Here is a 24,171-nt window from a genome sequence, read left to right as displayed (position 1 = left end):
TCTTAATACTTATTTTTCTTAAAACTGCATTGTTGGTTAAGGGCTTGTAAGTAAGCAATTTACTGTAAGTTCTACTACACCTGTTATATTCGGTGCATGTTACAAATAACATTTGATTTGATCAAAGTCTCAAGGATGATCAAAGGAAATTGGATGTACCTGAGCTCAATTTGGAGTGTCTGTATTTAATTTCCGATACACTTGCAAACATTTCTAAAAATATGTTTTCACTTTGTCATAATGGTGGTGTGTTGATGGGTGAGAGATTTTGAATCCATTTTGAATTCAGGCTGTAACACAACAAAATGTGGAATAAATCAAGGGGTATGAATACTTTCTGTGAAGTCCCTGTATCAATGTCTCCTGTAAGGCCAGGTTCTGGTTGTCCCCTCTCATCATACACGAGGGAAACAACAGCCGTTTAAAAAGGCAAAACCTTCCGCAATGGACCTCCTATGCCTGGTTAATCACAGCCATGGCATTCTACTAGTGCATCAGATATGACAAACAAACAAATATACAGTAACTATGGCATTTTTTTTGTGATCCGGGCGCCGCTCACTCACAACGTCTGTACGATGACATCACGGGGCATAGGACTGGTGGAGAAAAGAGCCAGAAGACCCTAAAACTTCATGTCTAATATAATTTTGAATTATTCAGACTTGATTGAAACATACGGCAACGGAATAGAACCGGAAGAACTCCGTTTCATTTACCGTTGAATACCGACACCCAGTCTCGGAAGTTGACTATTGCTGACTTGAGGCTGGTTTTCTACCTGGCTAGCCAGCTACGTTAGCTAGCTGCTAACAGCTTGTAACGTTAGTAGCGAGGCCAGAAAGTCTAACTTTATCCATTGATAAATAGCAAAGTAATTACCCTAAATAGTCAATTGTTCTAACCATTCGGTACGTAATATTGCGACTGGGCTAGTTTCTGGGGACATACAAGACCCCTTCTTGCCATAACCAGCATTTCGCTGAGCTATTTAGCAAAGCTAACCAGCAACGTCGCTCTTTCGCACTTTTTGGGTCCAGTTCAGGCAAGTAAGGATAACGAAACAGCTAGTTCGCTAAACGGGTACTTTTTATGCCATAATGGAAAGTTTAACATTATCTGATGGAGAGCAGAAGTATTACTCTGATTTGTTCGTTTATTGCGATACGGACAACACAAAGAAAGTGGCTTCCAATGGCAGAGTTCTTGACCTTTTCCGGGCGGCCCAGCTACCCAGCGAGGTTGTCCTGCAGGTGGGCTACCTAAATTAACTAGCCAGCTAAACGTATCAATCTGTCAAATGTGATAGAGGTGTGTTGACATGTATGTGGTGTTCATGTTGACAGTGGTTAACGTGACGAGACACACCTTATACTTGCCAGTTAGCAAATTGAAAAAGGTATTTCCTGCATCAGGCTAACTAGCAAAGCATGCTACCAAGAATATAGTTAAGTTGCTAGCATTACATTTTATACATAGCCACATGTTCTCTCAACACCACAGCTATTTATTTTCAATGTTTTTCTAGCTGTCTTTCTGCTTGATATTTTTGCAATTTGAATCATAAACTAGCTTAATTATCCCCACTTGTTTTTGTAGCTAACCAGTTTAAGTCGACAGCCCACTTTCTCTCTTGTGTATTTAATACTTTGTTGCTTGCTGGACTGGATACAAAATGTACAGTATAAGATACTCATATTTGTATCGCCTTGATACTATTCGAAGGTCATAGTGCTCATTTGACTGATTAACATTAATCCAATCCAAGATGTGAAGCCAGTAGAATGTGCATTGTAGCAACGACTGTGTTACTTGAACATAGTCAGTCATGTTTAGCTATTTCTTTTTATATTCGTGCTGTTATCAATTTGTGGGCTGACGCCAACATTTCTGTTGCGGTTGAAGGTTTGCTGGGCTGTCTTTCTTTCAATGTGTCATTTATTGACCTGCTCAGTCTAATTCCTAGGCCACTTGTCCTGGTGTAGGCTATAGAATTCATGTGCTAGGAAGGGGTGTGACTCAGACTTTTGTTTCAACAGTTACTGTGCTCTTTTGTGGGCCATGATGTATGCTTTTATTTCCTCCCTAATGCAAAAACACAGGACTAAAGGTTTCTGTTTTGGTTGTTCATTATACTGAAGAATAGGCCTAATCCATGATCCATAAATCTGAGATGTGAAATGTTGCCTGGGTCTGTCTGTGGCCTATTTCCCATTGAAATGATGCAGACTCACTAGGCCTTGGCTGGTAGTTATATTTCTTACCAACGCAATGGCAAAGTCTCAGGGAATAGGTCTTCAACTTGCCGTATACATCTATATATATGTATATATCTAATTCAGATGCATCCTTGTAGAAATGTCAGACCATTTTCTTTTATGACGACACAAGTCACATTGCTCAGTGAGCACACAAAGCAACATCTGTCTTCCTGTGTTAGTTAGGAAGCAATGTCCTTGGAACTTTCTCTGTGAGAGACTGCAACATTCCCTCCCATGATCAACTATTTGGCACATAACAGTGATGCGTGAACACAATAGTGAGTTTATATCACTCTACAGTATGTTGATAATAAGATGAACTGCCCCTCCCTACCTTCAGGCTATGCTCAAACCCTAGACCCCAACAGCAGCAGAGTCCCTGCCCATCTTCTGAAAGTGCCTGAAACCCTACCTCTTCAAAGAGTATCTTAAATAATCCCCCTCCTCAAAAAAGACTGAAATGTAAATTTGTTGTCTCAGATCACAGAGCTCTGTGGAGCCACTCGCCTGGGCCATTTTGGAAGGAGCCAGTTTTACATTGCACTGAAACTCATCGCTGTAGCCCAGTCCGGACTGCCTCTCCGAGTAGAGAGCCTCAATTCTGGTTAGTAAACATGTCTGGAATGCTCCATCTATTAGGAATTAACCACTAATGTATGAGAGAGGGTATTAGCACCTGGGGGCACACTGGACAATGTTTACATCTTTTTATGTTTGCCTTTGGTGCGGTTTCAGTTAAATTCAGTTGCCTATATTGAAGGGAGAGTAGCATAGTCATGTGTTTTTCACAATGGCGCACATTTGACTTCAAAACAAAACCGATTACAGTGCATTCGGAAAGTATTTAGACCCCTTGACTTTTAACACATTTTGTTATGTTACAGCCGTATTCTAAAATAAATACAATTGTGGTTTTCCCTCATCAATCTACACACAACCATAATGACAAAGCAAAAACAGTTTTTTTAAATAAAAAAAAACTGATTACATTTACTTATGTATTTATTTAGACCCTTTAGTCAGTACTTTGTTGACGCACCTTTGGCAATGATTACAGCCACGGGTCTTCTTGGGTATGATTTTACAAGCTTGGCACACTTGTATTTGGGGAGTTTCTCCCATTCTTCTTTGCAGATGCTCTCAAGCTCTGTCAGGTTGGATGGGGAGTGTCGCTGCACATTTATTTGAAGGTCTCTCCAGAGATGTTCGATCGGGTTCAAGTCCAGGCTCTGGCTGTGCCAATCGAGGACATTAAGAGACTTGTCCCGAAGCGACTCCTGCGTTGTCTTGGCTGTGTGCTTATGGTCGTTGTCCTGTTGGAAGGTGAACCTTCTCCCCAGTCTGAGATCCTGAGCGCTCTGTAGCAAGTTTTCATCAAGGACCTCTCTGTACTTTGCTCCGTTCATCGACCCTGACTAGTCTCCCAGTCCCCACAGCATGATGCTGCCACTACCATGCTTCACCGTAGGGATGGTACCAGGTATACCCAAGATGTGAAACTTGGAATTCAGGCCTAAGAGTTCAATCTTGGTTTCATCAGACCAGAGAATCTTGTTTCTCATGGTCTGAGAGTCCTTTAGGTGCCTTTTGGCAAACTCCTAGCGGGCTGTCATGCCTTTTACTGAGTGGCTTCCGTCTGACCACTCTACCATAAAGGCCTGATTGCTAGAGTCCTGCAGAGATGGTTGTCCTAATGGAAGGTTCTCAAATCTCCACAGAGGACCTATAGAGCTCTGTCAGAGTGACCATTGGGTTCTTGGTCACCTCCCTGACCAAGGCTTGCTCTAGGAAGAGTCTTAATGGTTCCAAACTTTTTCCATTTAAGTATGATAGAGGCCACAGTGTTTTTGGGGATCTTCAATGCTGCAGACATTTGTCTGTGCCTCGACACAATCCTGTCTACGGACAATTCCTTTAACCTTTATTCCTTTAACCTCTTTGCTTGGTGCTTGCTCTTACATGCACTGTCAACTGTGAGACCTTTTTTTATATAGACAGGTGTGTGCCTTTCCAAATCATGTCCAATCAATTGACTTTACTGCGGGTGGACTCCAATCAAGATGTATGAACTTTTCAAGGATGCTCATTGGAAACAGGATGCACCTGAGCTCAATTTTGAGTCACCAGAGCAAAGGGTCTGAATACTTATGTCAATTAGGTATTTCTGTGTTTTATACATTTCCCAAAATGTCTAAAAACCTGGAAAAAGGGAAGGGGTCTGAATACTTTCCTAATGCCATGTGTGCTCCCTAGAGATGAGCTGTTTTCAAATGCATATACTGTCAGCATAGAGGATACATCACCCAAGTTTCATATCTGAGTCCGTTTAATAAGTAGCAGGATGCAGAGATATGGATGGATCAGAGATGGAGTGTGATTTTGCAGGAAATGAAGACCACTATAAAGTACCAGTCAAAAGTTTGGACACACTTACTCATTCAAGGGTGTTTCTTTATTTGTACTATTTTCTACATTGTAGAATAATAGTGAAAACACAAACTATTAAATATCACATATGGAATCATGTAGTAATCAAAAAAGTGAAACAAATCAAGAAAAAATATATATTTGAGATACTTCAAAGTAGCCACCCTTTGACTTGACAGCTTGGCATTCTCTCAACCAGCTTCATGAGGTAGTCACCTGGAATGCTTTTCCAACGGTCTTTAAGGAGTTCTCACATATGCTGAGCACTTGTTGGCTGCTTTTCCTTCACTCTGCGGTCCAACTAATCCCAAGCCATCTCAATTGGGTTGAGGTTGGGTGATTGTGGAGGCCTGGTCATCTGATGCAGCCCTCCATCACTCCCTATTGGTCAAATAGCCTATACACAGCCCAGAGGTGTTTGAGGTCATTGTCCTGTTGAAAAGCAAAATGATAGTCCTACTAAGCGCAAACCAGATGGGAAGGTGTATCGCTGCAGAATGCTGTGGTAACCAATCACAGGCAGTGTCACCAGCAAAGTACCATCACACCACCACCTCGCATGCCTCGCATGCTTCACAGTGGGAACCACACATGTGGAGATCATCCGTTCACCTACTCTGTGTCTCACAAAGACACGGCAGATTTCCACCGGTCTAATGTCCATTGCTCATGTTTCTTGGCCTAAGCAAGTTTCTTATTGTTATTGGTGTACTTTTAGTAGAGGTTTCTTTGCATCAATTCAACCCATGAAGGCCTGGTTGATGCAGTCTTCTCTGAACAGTTGATGTGTCTGTCACTCTGGGAAGCATTTGATGGGAAACTGAGGTTGGTAACTCTAATGAACTTATCCTCTGCAGCAGAGGTAACTCTGGGACTTCTTTTCCTGTGGCAGTCCTCATGAGAGCCATTTGCGATTGCACGTGAAGAAACTTTTCAAGTTCTTTACCTTTTCCATATTTACTTACCCTTACCTTCATGTCTTAAAGTAATGATGACCTGTCATTTCTCTTTGCTTATTTGAGCTGTTCTTGCCAAAATATGGACTTGATCTTTTACCAAATAGCCCTATCTTCTGTATACCAACCCTACCTTGTCACAACACAACTGAAATTCCACAAATTACATTTTTAACAAGGCACACCTGTTAATTGAAATGCATTCCAGGTGACTACCTTCCTAAAGCTGGTTGAGAGAATGCCAAGTGCAAAGCTGTCACGGCAAGGGTGGCTACTTTGAAGAATCTCAAATATAAAATATATTTAGATTTATGTATCACTTTTTTTGGCTACTAGATGATTCCATATGTGTTATTTCATAGTTTTGAGGTCTTCACTATTATTCTACAATGTAGAAAATAGTACAAATAAAAACCCTTGAATGAGTAGGTGTGTCTAGATGTTTGACTGGTACTGTATATACAAAAGCATGTGGACACCTCTTCAAATCAGTGGATTTGGCTGCTTCAGTCACACTCGTTGCTGACAGGTGTATAAAATTGAGCACACAGCCATACAATTTCCATAGACAAACATTGGCAGTAGAATGGCCATACTGAAGAGCTCAGTGACTTTCAATGTGGCACCATCATAGGATGCTACCTTTTCTTCAAGTCTTTTTATAAAAATAAAAAACCTGCCCCGGTCAACTAAGTGTTTTTGTGAAGTGGAAACGTCTAGGAGCAACAACGGCTCAGCCTTGAAGTGGTAGGCCACACAAGCTCTCAGAACGGGACCGCCAAGTGCTGAAGCGCGCAGCGTGTAAAAATTGCCTGTCCTTGGTTGCAACACTCATTATCGAGTTCCAAACTGCTTCTGAAAACGTCAGCACAATAATTGTTCGACGGGAGTTTCATGAAATGGGCTTCCTTGGCAGAGCAGCCGCACACCAGCCTAAGATCACAATGTGCTATGCCAAACGCCAGCTGGAGTGGTGTAAAGCTTGCCACCTTTGGACTCTGGAGCAGTGGAAACTGGAGTGTTGAATCACGCTTTACCATCTTACAGTACGACGTACGAATCTGGGTTTGGCGGATTCCGGGAGAAAGCTACCTGCCCCAATGCATAATGCCAATTGAGAAGTTTGATGGAGGAGGAATAATGGTCTGGGACTGTATTCATGGTTCGGGCTAGGCCCCTTAATTCCAGTGAAGGGGAAATCTTAAAGCTACAGCATACAATGACATTCTAGACAATTCTGTGCTTCTAACTTTGTGGTAACAGTTTTTAGGGAAGGCCCTTTAATGTTTCAGCATGGCTGTGCCCCTGTGCAGAAGTTGAGGTCCAGACATAAATGGGTTGGCGAGATCAGTGTGGAAGAACTTGACTGCCTGCACAGAGCTCTGACCTCAACTCCATCGAACACCTTTGGAATGAATTGGACCGCTGACTGCGAATCCAGGCCTAATCGCCCAACATCGCTAAATAATCTTGTGGCTGATGGAAGCAAGTCCCTGCAGCGATGTTTTAACATCTAGTGGAAAGCCAACCCAGAAGAGTGGAAGCTCTTATAGTAACAAATGGGGGACCAACTCCATATTAATGACCATGATTTTTGAATGAGATGTTCGATGAGCAGGTGTCCACATACCTTTTGGTAATGTAGTGTACAAGCGAAGAATAGAGAACACATTCAACAGGAAATTGCACAGCCTAAACAGGAACCTGGGCCAGAGCTATTGGAGGAAAGGACTCAAAGTACCTCTTGAAAACCTGAACATTAGGCTTTGTAAAGCACCTTTTGATACGTCACTTAAGTAAATTGGGTAACACTTTAACTAGATGTGGTTAATAATGCAGCTGCAAACAAATGTTGTGGTTATCATTTTCAACACTTTTGTAGGCCATGTTGTAATAGGCCATACTAGACGACAACAACTGACTAGTTAAGTCCTGCTAGTTGAAACAACTAGCTAGCTAGAAGGGATTTGAGGCAGTGCTATAATCTAACAGTTTCTCATCTACAGTCAAGGACTTGCCTCTGCCTCGCTTTGTTGTGGCCAAGAATGAACAGGAGGCCAGACACACAGCCATGTACCCAGACTCTGAGAACCAGGGGTCTTACCAGGGCGTAATCCCACGACCCCCAGGCCGAGGGCAGGTCAAGAAGTTGTCTGCCCATGAGGTCATCCAGCCCTGCGTGCCCACAGTAGAACCACAGGTCATTGCCCCTCTGAGCGTTTCTCTTATTAAGAGATCTCTAGTGGAGAAATATATTTGATCAACTATTTGAATGATCTAGTTTCTTGACAGATTGATCTGTCAGAATTACAATTCAAACTTTGATAGACATTTAGGTTTTAATCTGATGTTATTTGCCACTCTTTGAAGCTGCAGCCTGACACCACGTCCCCTGTGGTGTCTCCGCACCAGTCCCCTCCCACCTCGCCCCACTGGAGAAAGCACAAACGTCAGGCCAGCGGGGGGAACGTAGAGAGACAACCTGTGGTTGTGGCAGGTGCTGTCTGGACACCTTTCAGAGAACCACAAGCAGGTACACACTCCACACAACAACCTGTATCCTCTGAATGTTAGTCTGACAAGGTTTACAGTTTCAGTTGTAGATGTGTATTAATATCTGTACACAGTTGTCATGCATCGTTTTGGCTTTCGCCAGTCATATAACTATTACATAGCTTGCTAGATAAGTGAGGTTCAACATGATTATTGATAATAGGACTATTGATGACAAGTGTCTTTAATCCACTCACTGAATGCTTGAGTATGCTCACAGCATCAGCGAGAAGGAGCTCTGTAATCTAATTGCCCTGTCCTGAGGCTGTGTAACTCTCCTCTCTCTACAGGACCTGTGGTGTCAGGTGATGGGATGTGGTCTGCCAACTCTCCTCCCCCTGTTCAGGAAAGCTGGGTCAGTTTGAAAGATGCTCATCCCCCCTCCTCCAGCACACTCCCAGCAATACATTCCTCACCGGTCCAGGTAGTGCAGCAAATGCTTCCATGGACCTGTCATATTTCTTGTAATGGCTTAAAGGCATAGAGATGGAGATGGCCTATTTCACTACATGCTCTATTTCATTGGCTAATGTTTCCCCCTCAAACTACATACGGTGCATTCGGAAAGTATTCAGACCCTTTGACTTTTTCTACATTTTGTTACATTACAGCCTTATTCTAAAATGTATAAAATTGTGTTTTTCCCCCTAAATCTACACATATTACCTCATAATGACGAAACGAAAACAGGTTTTTATAAATGTTTGCACATTTGTAAAAATAAAGACTATCACATTTACATAAGTATTCAGATCCTTTACTCAGTACTTTGTTGAAGCATCTTTGGCAGCTATTACAGTCATCTTCTTAGGTATGATGCTAAAATCTTGGTACACCTGTATTTGAGGAGTTTCCCCATTCTTTTCTGCAGATCCTCTCAAGCTGTCAGGTTGGATGGGGCGTATTGCTGCACAGCTATTTTCAAGTCTCTCCAGGGATGTTTGATTAGGTTCAAGTCCAGGCTCTGGCTGGGCCACTCAAGGACATTCAGAGACTTGTCCCGCAGCCATTCCTGCGTTGACTTGGCTGTGTGCTTAGGGTCGTTGTCCTGTTGGACGGTGAACCTTCTCCCCAGTCTGAGGTCCTGAGTGCTCTGTAGCAAGCTTTCATCAAGGACCTCTGTACTTTGCTCCGTTCATCTTTCCCTCGACACTGACTAGTCTCCCAGAGACTGCTGCTGAAAAACATCCCCACAGCTTGATGCTGCCATCACCATGCTTCACCGTAGGGATGGTGCCAGGTTTCCTCCTGACGAGACCCTAGGCATTCAAGCCAAAGAGTTCAATCTTGATTTCATCAGACCAGAGACTCTTGTTTCTCATGATCTGAGAGTCCGTTAGGTGCCTTTTGGAAAACTCCAAGCGGGCTGTTGTGCGTTTTACTGAGTGGCTTCCGTCTGCACACTCTACGATAAAGGCCTGATTGGTGGAGTGATGCAGAGATGGTTGTCCTTCTGGGAGGTTCTCCCATCTCCACAGAGGAACTCTGGAGCTCTTTCAGAGTGACCATCGGGTTCTTGGTCACCTCCCCGACCAAGGCCCTTCTCCACCGATTACTCAGTTTGGCCGTGCAGCCAGCTCTAGGAAGAGTCATGGTGGTTCCAAACGTCTTCCATTTAAGAATGATGGAGGCCACTGTGTTCTTGGGGACCTTCAATGCTGCAGAAATGTTTTGGTAACCTTCCCCAGATCTGTACCTCAACACAATCTTGTCTTAGGTTGAAGGAACTGTCGAGCTCTAATGGCTTGGTTTTTACTTTGACATGCACTGTCAACTGTGAGACCTTATATAGACAGGTGTGTGCCTTTCCAAATCATGTCCAATCAACTGAATTTACCACAGGTTGAAACATCTCAAGGATGATCAATGCAAACAGGATGCACCTGAGCTCAATTTCGAGTCTCATATCAAAGGGTCTGAATACTTTATTTTTTTTAATACATTTGCAAAAATGTGTAAACCTGTTTTCGCTTTGTCATTATGGGTTTTGTGTGTAGCTTGATAAAATATTTAATCCTTTTTAGAATAAAGCTGTAACGTAACAACATGTTGAAAAAGTCAAGGGGTCTGAATACTTTCTGAATGCACTGTAGCTATTGCTACTACGATAAGTCAGGAACGGTTCTTTTCTCTCAATGTTTCACATGATTGGCTTTAGGAGAACTCTTCGATACGAACGGTTGCATCTGCGACAACAACCAATGAAACCCAAAGACAGTCCAGTGGTGGTTATGACGACCCCTGGAAAATCACAGACGAGCAGAGACAGTATTACATAAATCAGTTCAAGACCATCCAACCAGACCTCAACGGTTTCATTCCTGGTGAGTAGTGAGCTTTGTGTGAAACCAGCTTTTACACATTCACCTTCAATCTGCAGTTGCTTCATCCATTTTTGGACTAATAAATGAATGTTATTCAAGAATCAAAGGGTATATACATTAGAAGTGCCTAATGAGCTTAGTTTAACTGTCATACTCCATCAGAACCCAAAATATGTTTGTTTTACACCAATGGTTGTAAACATTGTACATGTAAACAAACATTTTATAGCCTCTCAACATGTTAAAAACTATATTTAATATATTGGCTGGTCAGTCCTTGTATTCATAGCTCTGCCCATTCAATTTTAGTGGTTACATTTCTCCAGGCCTATCCCTCAGCTTTTTACCAAAACAGAGGCAGGGAACCACTTTGTTTCAATTAAGGATTGGCCCTTTAAAGGTTACAGGGACTGGCTGTTATGCTACAGTGATTGACCCAGCACAAACAGTTTTTCCCTTCGTCTATATTTCAGGTTCTGCCGCAAAAGAATTTTTCACAAAATCAAAGCTACCTATTCTTGAACTGTCCCACATTTGGTAAGTTATTAGAAAGAGGGCTATTGGCTTTAGTTGAGATGCTCCCCATATGTAATGATGGATTTGTATTATGAACCACCTGCTTTATTCTTAATCCAGGAAGTAATACCAAAGAATGGAATAAATAACTCTTCAGTTATTGAATTTGGATACCTCTTGTCCAGTGATTGAATTCACAAGGGATTCGAGCAGTTTTCCATTCACGAGTTTGTCTTTTTCGCTGACTCACATTTTTTGCATTACAGGGAGCTGTCAGACTTCGATAAAGACGGGGCGTTGACACTGGATGAGTTCTGTGCTGCATTTCATCTGGTTGTTGCTCGGAAAAACAGCTATGATCTACCTGAAAAGCTGCCGGAGAGTCTTATGCCAAAGCTTATTGACTTGGATGACTCCGCAGGTAAAAGCTGGCGCTCTCCTGCTATATAATCAGAATCTGTCCAAACTTGGCCTTGGGACTGTCTGCTGAAGACAGTTGATTTATGAAACACAGAGAGAAATGGAATTGTCATCCTGATATAAATGTTCCATGTTCCAGAGGTTCCAGACCAGGCCCCTGACGTGGGCTACTCGGGATCCCCCGTGGAGGTGACACCCAACAAGTCCCCCTCCATGCCCTCACTCAACCAGACCTGGCCTGATCTCAACCAGGGCAATGAGGTTGGACACCGAACCACCACATGTTGTCACTGTAAAATAGGTCATCGTTGAACTTTTGCCATTCCAGCATTTTGCAAATTACTTCTCAATTAAGTGATCGATAAGGATCTTTCCATTGCTCGGTTTTAGGAGCTGTCCTCTCGCAGTAATTTCCTAATTCAGTATCTTTCTTATCCATTTTTAAGAAACACAGATTAGTACTTACAGAAAGCTACAATTCTCAATCAGTCAGTTTGCTCCATTTCTGTTAAGCTAGTTATCATGGTTCCAGTCAATATCCATCCCTTCCTCACTATAATGAATGGCTAAGTGATGGTAAATGCAGTGGGGTTTGTAACTGGGTGGGGAATCATCCTGTGTGCTGATGTGTTTCTGCTTTGTCTCTCTAGCAGTGGGAGACTTTTAGTGAGCGCTCCTCCAGCTCACAAACTCTGACCCAATTTGATTCTAACATTGCGCCAGCTGACCCTGTAAGTCCATCACTTAGTTTGCCTGTTTCAGTATAAATTATGAAATTAACCCAAGGGCTAATTAAGATCTCGCTCTGAGTGCATGTACTTAGTGCTACTGAATTTACCATAACAGCAGTACCCATGTGATTTTTGCTTGCTTAGCTTTTTTTTTGTCCCATATTATGATAAAGAATGACATTGTGGGCCCTATAAGTTCCTGGGATATTTTAAATGTTAGCAATATTTAATGTCTTCATTTTTTTTTTACTCTAAACTATGAAATAACACATGGAATCATATGTAACCAGAAAAGTGGTAAACAAATCAAAGTAGCCACCTTTTGCCTTTAATGACAGCTTTGCATTCTCTCAACCAGCTTTATGAGGTAGTCACCTGGAATGCATTTCAATTAACAGGTGTGCCTTGTTTAAAGTAATTTGTGGATTTTTTTTTCCTTCTTAATGCATTTGAGCCAATCAATTGTGTTGTGACAAAGTAGGGGTGGTAAACAGGTGGCCTTTTACCAAATAGGGCTAAGTCCATATTATGGCAATAACAGCTCTAATAAGCAAAGAGAAATGACAGTCCGTTACTTTAAGACATGAAGGTCAGTCAATCCATACAATTTCAAGAACTTTAAAAGTTTTTTTTAAGTAAAGTTGCAAAAACCCATCAAGCACTATGATGAAACTGGCTCTCATGAGGACTGCCACAGGAAAGGAAGACCCAGAGTTACCTCTGCTGCAGAGGATACGTTCTTTAGAGTTAACTGCACCTCAGATTGTAGCCCAAATAAATGCTTCAGAGTTCAAGTAACAGACGCATCTCAACATCAACTGTTCAGAGGAGACTGCATGAATCAGGCCTTCATGGTCAAATTGCTGCAAGGAAACCACTAAAGAACACCAATAAGAAGAGACTTGCTTGGGCCAAGAAACACGAGCAATGGACATTAGACTGGTGGAAATCTGTCATGTCTTTTTGAGACGCAGAGTAGGTGAACGAATGATCTCTGTGTGTGTGTGGTTCCCGTCATGAAGCATAGAGGAGATGGTGTGGGGGTGCTTTGCTGGTGACGCTTGTCTGTGATTTATGTAGAATTCAAGTCACACTTAACCAGTATGGCTACCACAGCATTCTGCAGCGATACGTCCTCCCATCTGGTTTGCGCTTAGTGGGGCTATCATTTGTTTTTCAAAAGGACACCTCCAGGCTGTGTATAGGCTATTTGACCAAGATGAAGAGTGATGGAGTGCTGCATCAGATGACCAGGCCTCCACAATCACCCGACCTCAACCCAATTGAGATGGTTTGGGATGAGTTGGACCGCAGCGTGAAGGAAAAGCAGCCAACAAGTGCTCAGCATATGTGGGAACTCCAAGACTGTTGGAAAAGCATTCCAGATGAATCTGGCTGAGAGCGTGCCAAGTGTGCAAAGCGGTCAAGGCAAAAGGTGGCTACTTTGAGGAATCTCAAATGTTAAATATATTTTGATTTGTTTAACACTTTTTTTTTAAATAAAGAAAAACCTTTGAGTACGTGTCCAAACGTTTGACTGGTACTGTAGAGCTTCAGTTTTCTCAATCTGCATAATTGCCATGAATGGAAGCCTTTTCTAGCCTTTTACAAACTATTCTGACACTATATGAAATATTTCTATCCTAATGGCAGTATATGGGCTTATGATCATCAGACACCTCTGTCCTTACAGGATACAGCCATTGTCCACCCTGTCCCCATCCGCATGACCCCAAGCAAGATCCATATGCAAGAGATGGAGCTGAAGAGAACCGGAAGTGGTAAGATACTTTACCCATATGATAAGAGCACGTAAACATATCAGAAGACCGAGCTCTGTCTTCGAAAGCAGTAGAGACTGGAGAGACTAGCAACTCTCAAAAATTTTACTGAGAAGTAGTGAAGGGATGCACTGTACCTCTTTCTAAATACTGTTATGGGAATTCACCGTCTTTCTCATTCCTGAAGACCACACACATCCTACGAGTCCCCTGATGGCTAAACCACCTGACCTCTCTGAAGAAACCAAGCTTGCCACCTCTATGAAGTTTGTAACTGCTAACTCTGGTAAGTGTCTCAAGGGATGTGCCATTATCATAAAGAATTTAGGACAGTTGCAATTTTTAGGTAGGCCATATTTCCTATAATAGATCTGTGACCATATTATATTGCATTTCCTTGAGGCATGGTTCAAGATACAATACTCATATTTCTCTCCTAAAGGTGATGGTTATAGCAGTTCAGATTCCTATACTTCAGATCAAGACCCAATTACTAGTGTTGTAACAAGACAAAGGTAAGTTGGTCTCAATATCTAGAGATATTCGATGTCAAAACACATGCTTTGTTAATTGAAGAGTTTTTGAATGGTAAGCTCACTAGCTGTGTTGTAGGTCTCATTCTGGGACGTCTCCTGAAGGACTGAAGGTGGTGACTGCTCCCCCACCGCCACCCCCCAGACCACACGCCTCCCACTCCCGCTCCTCCTCTCTAGACATGAACAGAAGCTTTGCGGCTGTCCCCACCGGGCCACAGTCGGCTGGAGTCGTGGCCTACCCTCCAGCCGTGCCTCCTAGACCACTACCCACACAGGTAGAACTATCAGCACAGACCTGAAGACTTATCAAAATGTTGCTGCCTCTGTGTAGTCTTAAATAGGAAATGTACATATTTAAATGCTGAAATCTCCTTTATGTTCTATTCACTCTACACACACTTATTATTACTACTACTACAACTAAGGGAGTGAACGTTATTTATAATAAGGGTTACATGGAGAAAAGAGAACCTCTCTGAAATGAAAATGGATAGCCTTCCCTTGGAAAAAAAAGTGATATATACACACACCCAAAATAATAATTAAAACGAAGTGGATAGCAGAGAACATGTTTAGCCTCACTTCTTGGAAACACCAAAGCCTTAGATATGCAGTTTTAGAAACTGTTCTTTCTTCTGTAAGCATTACATGGCAACGCAGGATTTTTTTATATATTTTTTGGCACAGGGCTGCGGGCCAGAAGGTTGTGAGTTCAGAGACTACTGTGGACAGATAGCTTTTACTATAAAGGACATCATATTTGCAGGTCAGAGAGAGAAATGGCCTTATAGAAACATTTCATGCAATTCTACATAATGTTACATATTAGCAGAATATTTTTTAATACCACATAAATTACAGGCTAAGAATGGACAGATGTGTGTTCATCTTGTCACATTTCTCCAATGCCAAATCAGTGTGTTTTGTCTGCAACAAAACTGTTCATGTCTGCAAACAATCATTAGGAATCTGAGAATGGTCAAGTGTTTCCCTAAAAGCTGTCTTGGGTTTAAATATCTTCTATTGTACAGAAAGTGAATAGCTTAATCAATTGATAGTGACAGAATTTGATTACCTCTCAAGCAAAGTACATTTTTGTCTCTGCTGTAGAAACTAAATGATATCCCGGGTATTTTACCGCTTGTTTCTATCATAAAGCGTCACGGACCTAAGCACTGTTATAGTTTACTTATATATAATGGGATCTGTAATTTTTTCCCCCTCTAAATCTTAAGATAACAATGTGTAGGCCTGTGCTTTTTGCCATTTTCTTTAATAAAAGGTAGACCTATGGCAAATCTATGAATATAGCAGCCTAATAGCCTAATTTTATCTGTCAAACAGGTAGGCCTACCTCTTTCTTAAATAGGAAGAAATAGGCTCCAACACAAAGTCCTCTTGTTGTTACTAAAGTCAAATTAAAACTTTATATTAATGATGCCTACTGTCCATTGGTTGTGCTGCTGCTTCAAATTTCAGCACCACAATGTTACTCGAATCAATAACTCTGAACATAGGTTATAGGCTAGTCCGCGCACATGATTTGGACTAGGCCTAATCGGAAGTAATGTTTGGAAGAAGCTTTTGACTCACCTCCTGAACTGCTGCCACTGTAGGCCTGCACAGCATTGGTGAGACGGTACACAAAAAAGGTTTTGATCAGCAAGAGCAGAGCAGCCCGGGGCTCAGGGTTGGAATATCCATTGCCGTGTGTAATGCAGCCTAGTTTTATTTATACCATCCCAGCAGCTATCTTTGTAATATAACTTTGATCTGTGCTTCTCCGGCCATGCACTTCGTAGCCTATAAGCTATGGATAATTTGATTGAGACTACACTAAATAGCCTGTAGGCTCACTTGATATTGCATGCCAGGCGGAGAATCAGCGATGAGGGGCGGCATCAGGCGCGCGCGCGCACACACACACACACACACACCGTACCAGTCAAAAGTTTGGACAGATCTAACCATTCAAGGGTTTTTCTTTATTTTTACTATTTTCTACATTGCAGTGAAGACTTCAAAACGATGAAATAACAAATATGGAATCATGTAGTAATGAAAAAAGTGTTAAACAAAATATATTTCATTCTTCAAAGTAGCCACAGTTTGCCTTGACAGCTTTGCACACTCTTGGCATTCTCTTAACCAGCTTCACGAGGAATGCTTTTCCAACAGTCTTGAAGGAGTTCCTACATATGCTGAGTACTTGTTGGCTGCTTTTCCTTCACTCTGCGGTCCAACTCATCCCAAACCTTCTCAATTGGGTTGAGGTCGGGTGATTGTGGAGGCCTGGTCATTATTTGGCCTCTCCTCCTTGGCCAAATAACACTTGCACAGCCTGGAGGTGTGTTTTGGGTCATTGTCTTGTTAAAAAACAAATGATAGCCCCACTAAGTGCAAACCAGATCGGATGGTGAATTGCTGCAGAATGCTGTGGTAGCCATGCTAGTTAAGTATGCCTTGAATTCTAAATAAGTCACAGACATTGTCACCAGCAAAGCACCACTTCCATCCTTCACGGTGGGAACCACACATGCGGCGATCATCCGTTAACCTACTCTGCGTCTCACAAAGACATGATGGTTGGAACCAAAAAGGTCAAATTTGGACATCAGACCAAACGACAATTTTCCACAGGTTTAATGTCCATTGCTTGTGTTTCTTGGCCCAAGCAAGTTTCTTCTTATTATCAGTGCCCTTTTAGTAGTGGTTTCTTTGCAGCAATTCAACCATGAATGTCTGATTCACACAGTCTCCTCTGAACAGTTGATGATTACTCTGGGTCTTCCTTTCCTGTGTCGGTCCTCATCAGAGACAGTTTCATCATAGTGCTTGATGTTTTTTGCGACTGCGCTTGAAGAAACGTTCAAAGTTCTTGATTTTCCGTATTGACTGACCATGTCTTAAAGTAATGATGGACTGTTTCTCTTTGCTTATTTGAGCTGTTCTTGCCATAATATGAACTTGGTCTTTTACCAAATAGGGCTGTCTTCTGTATACCACCCCAACTGATTGGCTCAAATGCTAAGAAGGAAAGAAATTCCACAAATTAACTTAAAAAAATACTCAACACTCCCCTTGACTGAAATTGAAAAAACATGACCCTCCCCCAATTTTCTCCAGGTACCTATGCAGTAAATTTCAATCCACACCGAAGTCATTGACTAAGTAATCTCCTATTCAAGGTTGTGTTCCATTTTTCAATATGCAGTGTTTAGTCTGAACCCTGTGTTTTTGCCCCAGACCTCAGGTCCCCACAGTGGGCATCGCTCAGATGAGGGCCTGGCAGCTCATTCCACTACCTCGCCCCAGCAGATCCCGGAGCAGCCCAACTTTGCTGACTTCAGTCAGTTCCAGGCGTTTGCAGCCTCAGAAGAGCCCAGCGATGACGGGGAGAAGCACCCAGAGAGTCTGCCGGTAAGTCACACCGTAAAATACAGAACCACCTTGCAGTTGGTGAACCTAACCCGGTTATATCATCTGTACTCCTGTTATAATAAGACAGACTGTTCGTTCTCCGTTCACAGGTAGAGAAGTCTTCAGAAGGTGCTGGGCCTTTGAGAACTGTGAAGAGTGACAACCAGGAAGAGCGAGCTGCAGCTACTGTGAACTCTGTAAGTAATTGACTTATTTAGACCATGATGCACCTCAATCAATCACCCCAACTACCTCGTACCTCAGTACACTGACTCGATACCTGTACAGTGGCTTGCGAAAATATTTGAATTTTTCCTATTTTGTTGCCTTACAACCTGGAATTAAAATGTATTTTTCTAGGGAGGGGGTTTGTATCATTTGATTTACACAACATGCCTACCACTTTGAAGATGCAAAATATTTTTTGTGAAACAAACAAGAACTAAGACAAAAACAGAACTTGAGCGTGCATAACTATTCACCCCCTCCCAAAGTCAATACTTTGTAGAGCCACCTTTTGCAGCAATTACAGCTGCAAGTCTCTTGGGGTATGTCTCTGTAAGCTTGGCACATCTAGACACTTGGATTTGTTCCCATTCTTCAAGGAAAAACTGCTCCAGCTCCTTCAAGTTGGATGGGTTCTGCTGGTGTACAGCAATCTTTGAGTCATACCACAGATTCTCAATTGGATTGTGGTCTGGTCTTTGACTAGATAATTCTAAGACATTTAAATGTTTCCCCTTAAACCACTCGAGTGTTGCTTTAGCAGTATGCTTAGGGTCATTGTCCTGCTGGAAGGTGAACCTCCGTCCCAGTCTTAAATCTCTGTAAGATTAAAAAAAAAGGTTTCCCTCAAGAATTTCCCTGTATTTAGCGCCATCCATCCTTCCTTCAATTCTGACCAGTTTTCCAGTCTCTGCTGATGAAAAACATCCCCACAGCATGATGCTGCCACCATCATGCTTCACTGTGGGAATGGTGTTCTCGGGTGATGAGAGGTGTTGAGTTTGCTCCAGACAGTGTTTTCCTTGATGGCCAAAAAGCTCAATTTTATGTCATCTGACCAGAGTATCCTATCCTCAGATAATAGCATCGTTTGCTTTCGCCAAAAAGCCTTTTTGAAATCTGACGTTGGCTGGATTCACAACAAGTGTAGCGTTAATTTGGTATCTTACATGTGTGTTTTCATGAAAGTTTGATTTTTATAGTAATTTATTTGAATTTGGTGCTCTGCATTTTCACTGGCTTTTGGCCAGGTGGGACGCATATCCCAGAGATTAAGCAATGGCTTTTTTCTGGCCACTCTTCCGTAAAGCCCAGTTCTGTGGAGTGTACGAGAGATACTCCAATCTCTACTGTGGAGCTTTGCAGCTTCTTCAGGGTTATCTTTGGTCTCTTTGTTGCCTCTCTGATTCATGCCCTCCTTGCCTGGTCCGTGAGCTTTGGTGGGCAGCCCTCTCTTGGCAGATTTGTTGTGGTGCCATATTATTTCAATTTTTTTTTAATGGATATAATGGTGCTCCGTGGGATGTTCAATGTTTCGGATATTTTTTATAACCCAACCCTGATCTGTTGGGTTATAAGAGCTCCATGGTCTTCATAGTGCGACTTGCTTGGTGGTGTTGCAGACTCTTGTGCCTTTTGAACGGCTACATATTTATATATACTGAGATCATATGACACTTAGATTGCACACAGGTGGACTTTATTTAACTATTTATTTGAGTTCTGAAGGTAATTGGTTGCACCAGATCTTATTTAGGAGCTTCATAGCAAAGGGGGTGAATATATACAGTTTACATAAGTCAGAAGTTTACATACACCTTAGCGAAATACATTTAAACTCAGTTTTTCACAATTCCTGACATTTAATCCTAGTAAAAATTCCCTGTTTTAGGCCAGTTAAGATCACCACTTTATTTTAAGGGTGAAATGTCAGAATAATAGTGATTTTATTTAAGCTTTTTTCTTTCATCACATTCCCAGTGGGTCATTAGTTTACATACAGTCAATTAGTATTTGGTAGCATTTTTTTTTGGAAGCTTTAACTACCTGACTGATGTCTTGAGATGTTGCTTCAATATATCCACATAACTTTCCTACCTCATGATGCCATCTATTTTGTGAAGTACACCAGTCCATCCTGCAGCAAAGCACCCCCACAACATGATGCTGTCACCCCCGTGCATCACGGTTGGGATGATGTTCTTCGGCTTGCAAGCCTCCCCCTATAGGACTCATTTTACTGTGGATATACTTTTGTACCTGTTTCCTCCAGCATCTTCACAAGGTCCTTTGTTGCTGTTCTGGGATTGATTTGCACTTTTCGGACCAAAGTACATTAATCTCTAGGAGACAGAACACGTCTCCTTCCTGAGCGGTATAACGGCTGCGTGGTCCCATGGTGTTAATACTTGCGTACTATTGTTTGTACTTGCAAATGGTTATTTTCAGATTTATACAGTGTTTTTATTTTTTCCCTGTCAGGCCAAAGGGTCCATCATGGCCCCCCCACCTAAGCCTGTCCGCCGGAGACTGAAGTCTGAGGATGAACTCCAGGAAGAGGCCCTCCCCCTGAAGTCTAATGTCATAGCCACTGTTTTAGCTGCACAGCCGTCCATTCCCAGGTAGGAACAGGGGCTCCATATGAATCTGAATAGTGACTGGTCTTTCATTGTTGATTTATACAGTGCCTTGCGAAAGTATTCGGCCCCCTTGAACTTTGCGACCTTTTGCCACATTTCAGGCTTCAAACATAAAGATATAAAACTGTATTTTTTGTGAAGAATCAACAACAAGTGGGACACAATCATGAAGTGGAACGACATTTATTGGATATTTCAAACTTTTTTAACAAATCAAAAACTGAAAAATTGGGCGTGCAAAATTATTCAGCCCCTTTACTTTCAGTGCAGCAAACTCTCTCCAGAAGTTCAGTGAGGATCTCTGAATGATCCAATGTTGACCTAAATGACTAATGATGATAAATACAATCCACCTGTGTGTAATCAAGTCTCCGTATAAATGCACCTGCCCTGTGATAGTCTCAGAGGTCCGTTAAAAGCGCAGAGAGCATCATGAAGAACAAGGAACACACCAGGCAGGTCCGAGATACTGTTGTGAAGAAGTTTAAAGCCAGATTTGGATACAAAAATATTTCCCAAGCTTTAAACATCTCAAGGAGCACTGTGCAAGCGATAATATTGAAATGGAAGGAGTATCAGACCACTGCAAATCTACCAAGACCTGGCCGTCCCTCTAAACTTTCAGCTCATACAAGGAGAAGACTGATCAGAGATGCAGCCAAGAGGCCCATGATCACTCTGGATGAACTGCAGAGATCTACAGCTGAGGTGGGAGACTCTGTCCATAGGACAACAATCAGTCGTATATTGCACAAATCTGGCCTTTATGGAAGAGTGGCAAGAAGAAAACCATTTCTTAAAGATATCCATAAAAAGTGTCGGTTAAAGTTTGCCACAAGCCACCTGGGAGACACACCAAACATGTGGAAGAAGGTGCTCTGGTCAGATGAAACCAAAATTGAACTTTTTGGCAACAATGCAAAACGTTATGTTTGGCGTAAAAGCAACACAGCTCATCACACTGAACACACCATCCCCACGGTCAAACATGGTGGTGGCAGCATCATGGTTTGGGCCTGATTTTCTTCAGCAGGGACAGGGAAGATGGTTAAAATTGATGGGAAGATGGATGGAGCCAAATACAGGACCATTCTGGAAGAAAACCTGATGGAGTCTGCAAAAGACCTGAGACTGGGACGGAGATTTGTCTTCCAACAAGACAATGATCCAAAACATAAAGCAAAATCTACAATAGAATGGTTAAAAAATAAACATATCCAGGTGTTAGAATGGCCAAGTCAAAGTCCAGACCTGAATCCAATCGAGAATCTGTGGAAAGAACTGAAAACTGCTGTTCACAAATGCTCTCCATCCAACCTCACTGAGCTCGAGCTGTTTTGCAAGGAGGAATGGGAAAACATTTCAGTCTCTCGATGTGCAAAACTGATAGAGACATACCCCAAGCGACTTACAGCTGTAATCGCAGCAAAAGGTGGCGCTACAAAGTATTAACTTAAGGGGACTGAATAATTTTGCACGCCCAATTTTTCAGTTTTTGATTTGTTAAAAAAGTTTGAAATATCCAATAAATGTCGTTCCACTTCATGATTGTGTCCCACTTGTTGTTGATTCTTCACAAAAAAATACAGTTTTATATCTTTATGTTTGAAACCTGAAATGTGGCAAAAGGTCGCAAAGTTCAAGGGGGCTGAATACTTTCGCAAGGCACTGTATATCGTCGATCACTTAATTGGCATTGAAATGAAGAAATTTAAGTTTAAAAAAAATAAATAATTGCAGGTCGGTTGGGAAGGATAAAAAAGCTATTCAAGCCTCTATCAGAAGAAACAAGGAGACCAACACAGTCTTGGCCAGGCTCAACAGTGAATTACAGCAACAGCTAAAGGTAGGGGAGTGTTTAAACACAGTACATGCATACTAACCAATTTGTTAGTGAACTGAACCTGAGGCTTGATTTGGAACATTTTGGCATAAAAAAAAAATCGAAGCCTTTACAAAGGTTGAACTTCATTCCTAATTTTTGGTGATTTATCTTGTTGTTTTTCATTCATAGGACTTGCTAGAAGAGAGGATATCTTTGGAGGTTCAACTGGAACAGCTTAGACCATTTTCCCATTTGTAACCTGTTTGTGAGGAGGATAAGTCCATGAGAGCAGATAGGAGAGATGCACATGTTATTCTCCCGATGTCCACTCCCTCTGTGTTCTGCTGTCTCTACTGTGTGAAACGGACTCTGTCACCGGCTGACTGACTGCAACAACACACCCTGAGTCGCCCTCATCAGACAGAGTACAGTCTTACCAGAGCGGCTGGGATGGGAATGTTACAAATATTGGCACTTTTATTTATCAAAGAAATAAAGATTATTGTAGACGTCAATCCCTTATAACAGGACAGGCCCCCGAGGCTAGGCAGGCAGGCATAGAACTGGAACTTGAGTCATGGGGTACTGAAGGCCAAGTTCCCTCCCCATTCTTCCCCTTGATGACAAGTGTCCAGTTCACTGAATGAGAGGAGCACACTGTGGTCTGTCTGTAGTGTGAGTGGGCCTGGCCGCCCGGGCCCTGTCAAGGACAGATAATCATACCAGCGAGGGCATTGGGTGAGGAGAGGGGAGGAGTCTATGGGAGATGATGCTCTATCCTGGAGCACCTTGGACTGATCATGTGACAGGAATTTATTAATGTTCCAGTTTATTACTGTGTGTGTGGATGTATGTGGGCAGGCAACGGTTACAAACTGCACAATGCAAGTGTATATGTGTTCCTTTTAGTTTTTTTTCACTAGTCTTCTGCGATTTGATCCTTAACACAGTAAGCTGTATTACCTTGTGAAGTGATCGACCCCCAGATGACGGGACACCTTTTTCGCTCCTGGCTCTGTAGTTGCTCATGCTGCCGCTGCCTGTGAGAGAGGTCCTTGTGAGATACCAACTATGGAAGTGAGACCTGACTGAAAAGACTGCACCCCCCCCTGTTTTTCTTTTTGTTTCCCCTCTGACACCATTTTTATTTTTACCTGCATGTTGTTCATGTTCTTATCTAGTATGAAGACTGCGCTTAAAAATAGACCACTTGATTTCTACCTGTATATCTTACCTAGTATGACATTGTGGTGGTACCTAAACATTGTATAACTGTCTTTGTTTTCCTGGAACTTCCTGTTTCTTTTCTCAACCTGTCTTCAAATGCCTTACTCCTGGCGTTCAGGTTTCCACTTTATTCTATTCTCCCTGTATTGAACCTAGGTGAACCTTATTTTCCCTGCTGTTCAGGTTGATGTACTGTAAAAGGGTTATGTTGTATATTGTATATGATACACACCTTTTGATCTCATATGTACATTTGCATTAATTGCTGACTAACAGCAAATATTCTATTTAATTGCTTATTATGGCTGTGGGATGATGTTTAACTGCATGGATGTATCTCTGCAGAATGAACTAGCAGCTGTGTGATTTTTACACAAAATAAAATGACAATATTTTAACCACCTTTTTCGAGGTTCAAATGTTATTGTTGATGTGACTGACTCAAGCCGTCCCAAGGAATACCTTGTATTGCTACATTTTGAACGCTAGATAGTAAAAAATGATGCATTCCAGTCTGATAAGATCCTTTATCAGCTGATGTGACATTTT

At 42.0% G+C, this 24,171-nt stretch overlaps 1 protein-coding gene across 8 annotated transcripts; it reads left to right on the top strand.

The window, feature by feature from the left end:
• The first annotated feature begins 341 nt into the window (after positions 1–341).
• reps1 (RALBP1 associated Eps domain containing 1) lies at positions 342–24,025 on the top strand. 8 transcript variants are annotated; one of them, XM_090232779.1, is made up of 19 exons: positions 342–1,253; positions 2,742–2,865; positions 7,651–7,844; positions 8,021–8,177; positions 8,488–8,552; positions 10,356–10,521; positions 10,995–11,058; positions 11,304–11,458; positions 11,597–11,718; positions 12,108–12,188; positions 13,882–13,969; positions 14,157–14,255; positions 14,412–14,484; positions 14,582–14,780; positions 17,752–17,925; positions 18,036–18,122; positions 20,413–20,552; positions 22,311–22,416; positions 22,585–24,025. In XM_090232779.1, the coding sequence occupies exons 1-19, from the start codon at positions 1,101–1,103 to the stop codon at positions 22,651–22,653; spliced, it is 2,316 nt and encodes a 771-aa protein (XP_090088905.1). In that variant the 5' UTR covers positions 342–1,100; the 3' UTR covers positions 22,654–24,025. The 8 variants fall into 8 exon arrangements, with proteins under 8 accessions (XP_090088905.1, XP_021456133.3, XP_021456135.3 ...); XM_021600458.3 differs by having other exon boundaries at positions 8,488–8,621; XM_021600460.3 differs by having other exon boundaries at positions 8,015–8,177.
• The last annotated feature ends 146 nt before the right edge of the window (positions 24,026–24,171 follow it).

This window comes from Oncorhynchus mykiss, chromosome 4 (assembly GCF_057628025.1).
Source record: "Oncorhynchus mykiss isolate SJ-2025 chromosome 4, ASM5762802v1, whole genome shotgun sequence".
Taxonomy (NCBI): domain Eukaryota; kingdom Metazoa; phylum Chordata; class Actinopteri; order Salmoniformes; family Salmonidae; genus Oncorhynchus; species Oncorhynchus mykiss.
Note: the sequence above shows the minus strand (reverse complement) of the source record. Positions and strands in the feature narration are given on the sequence as shown.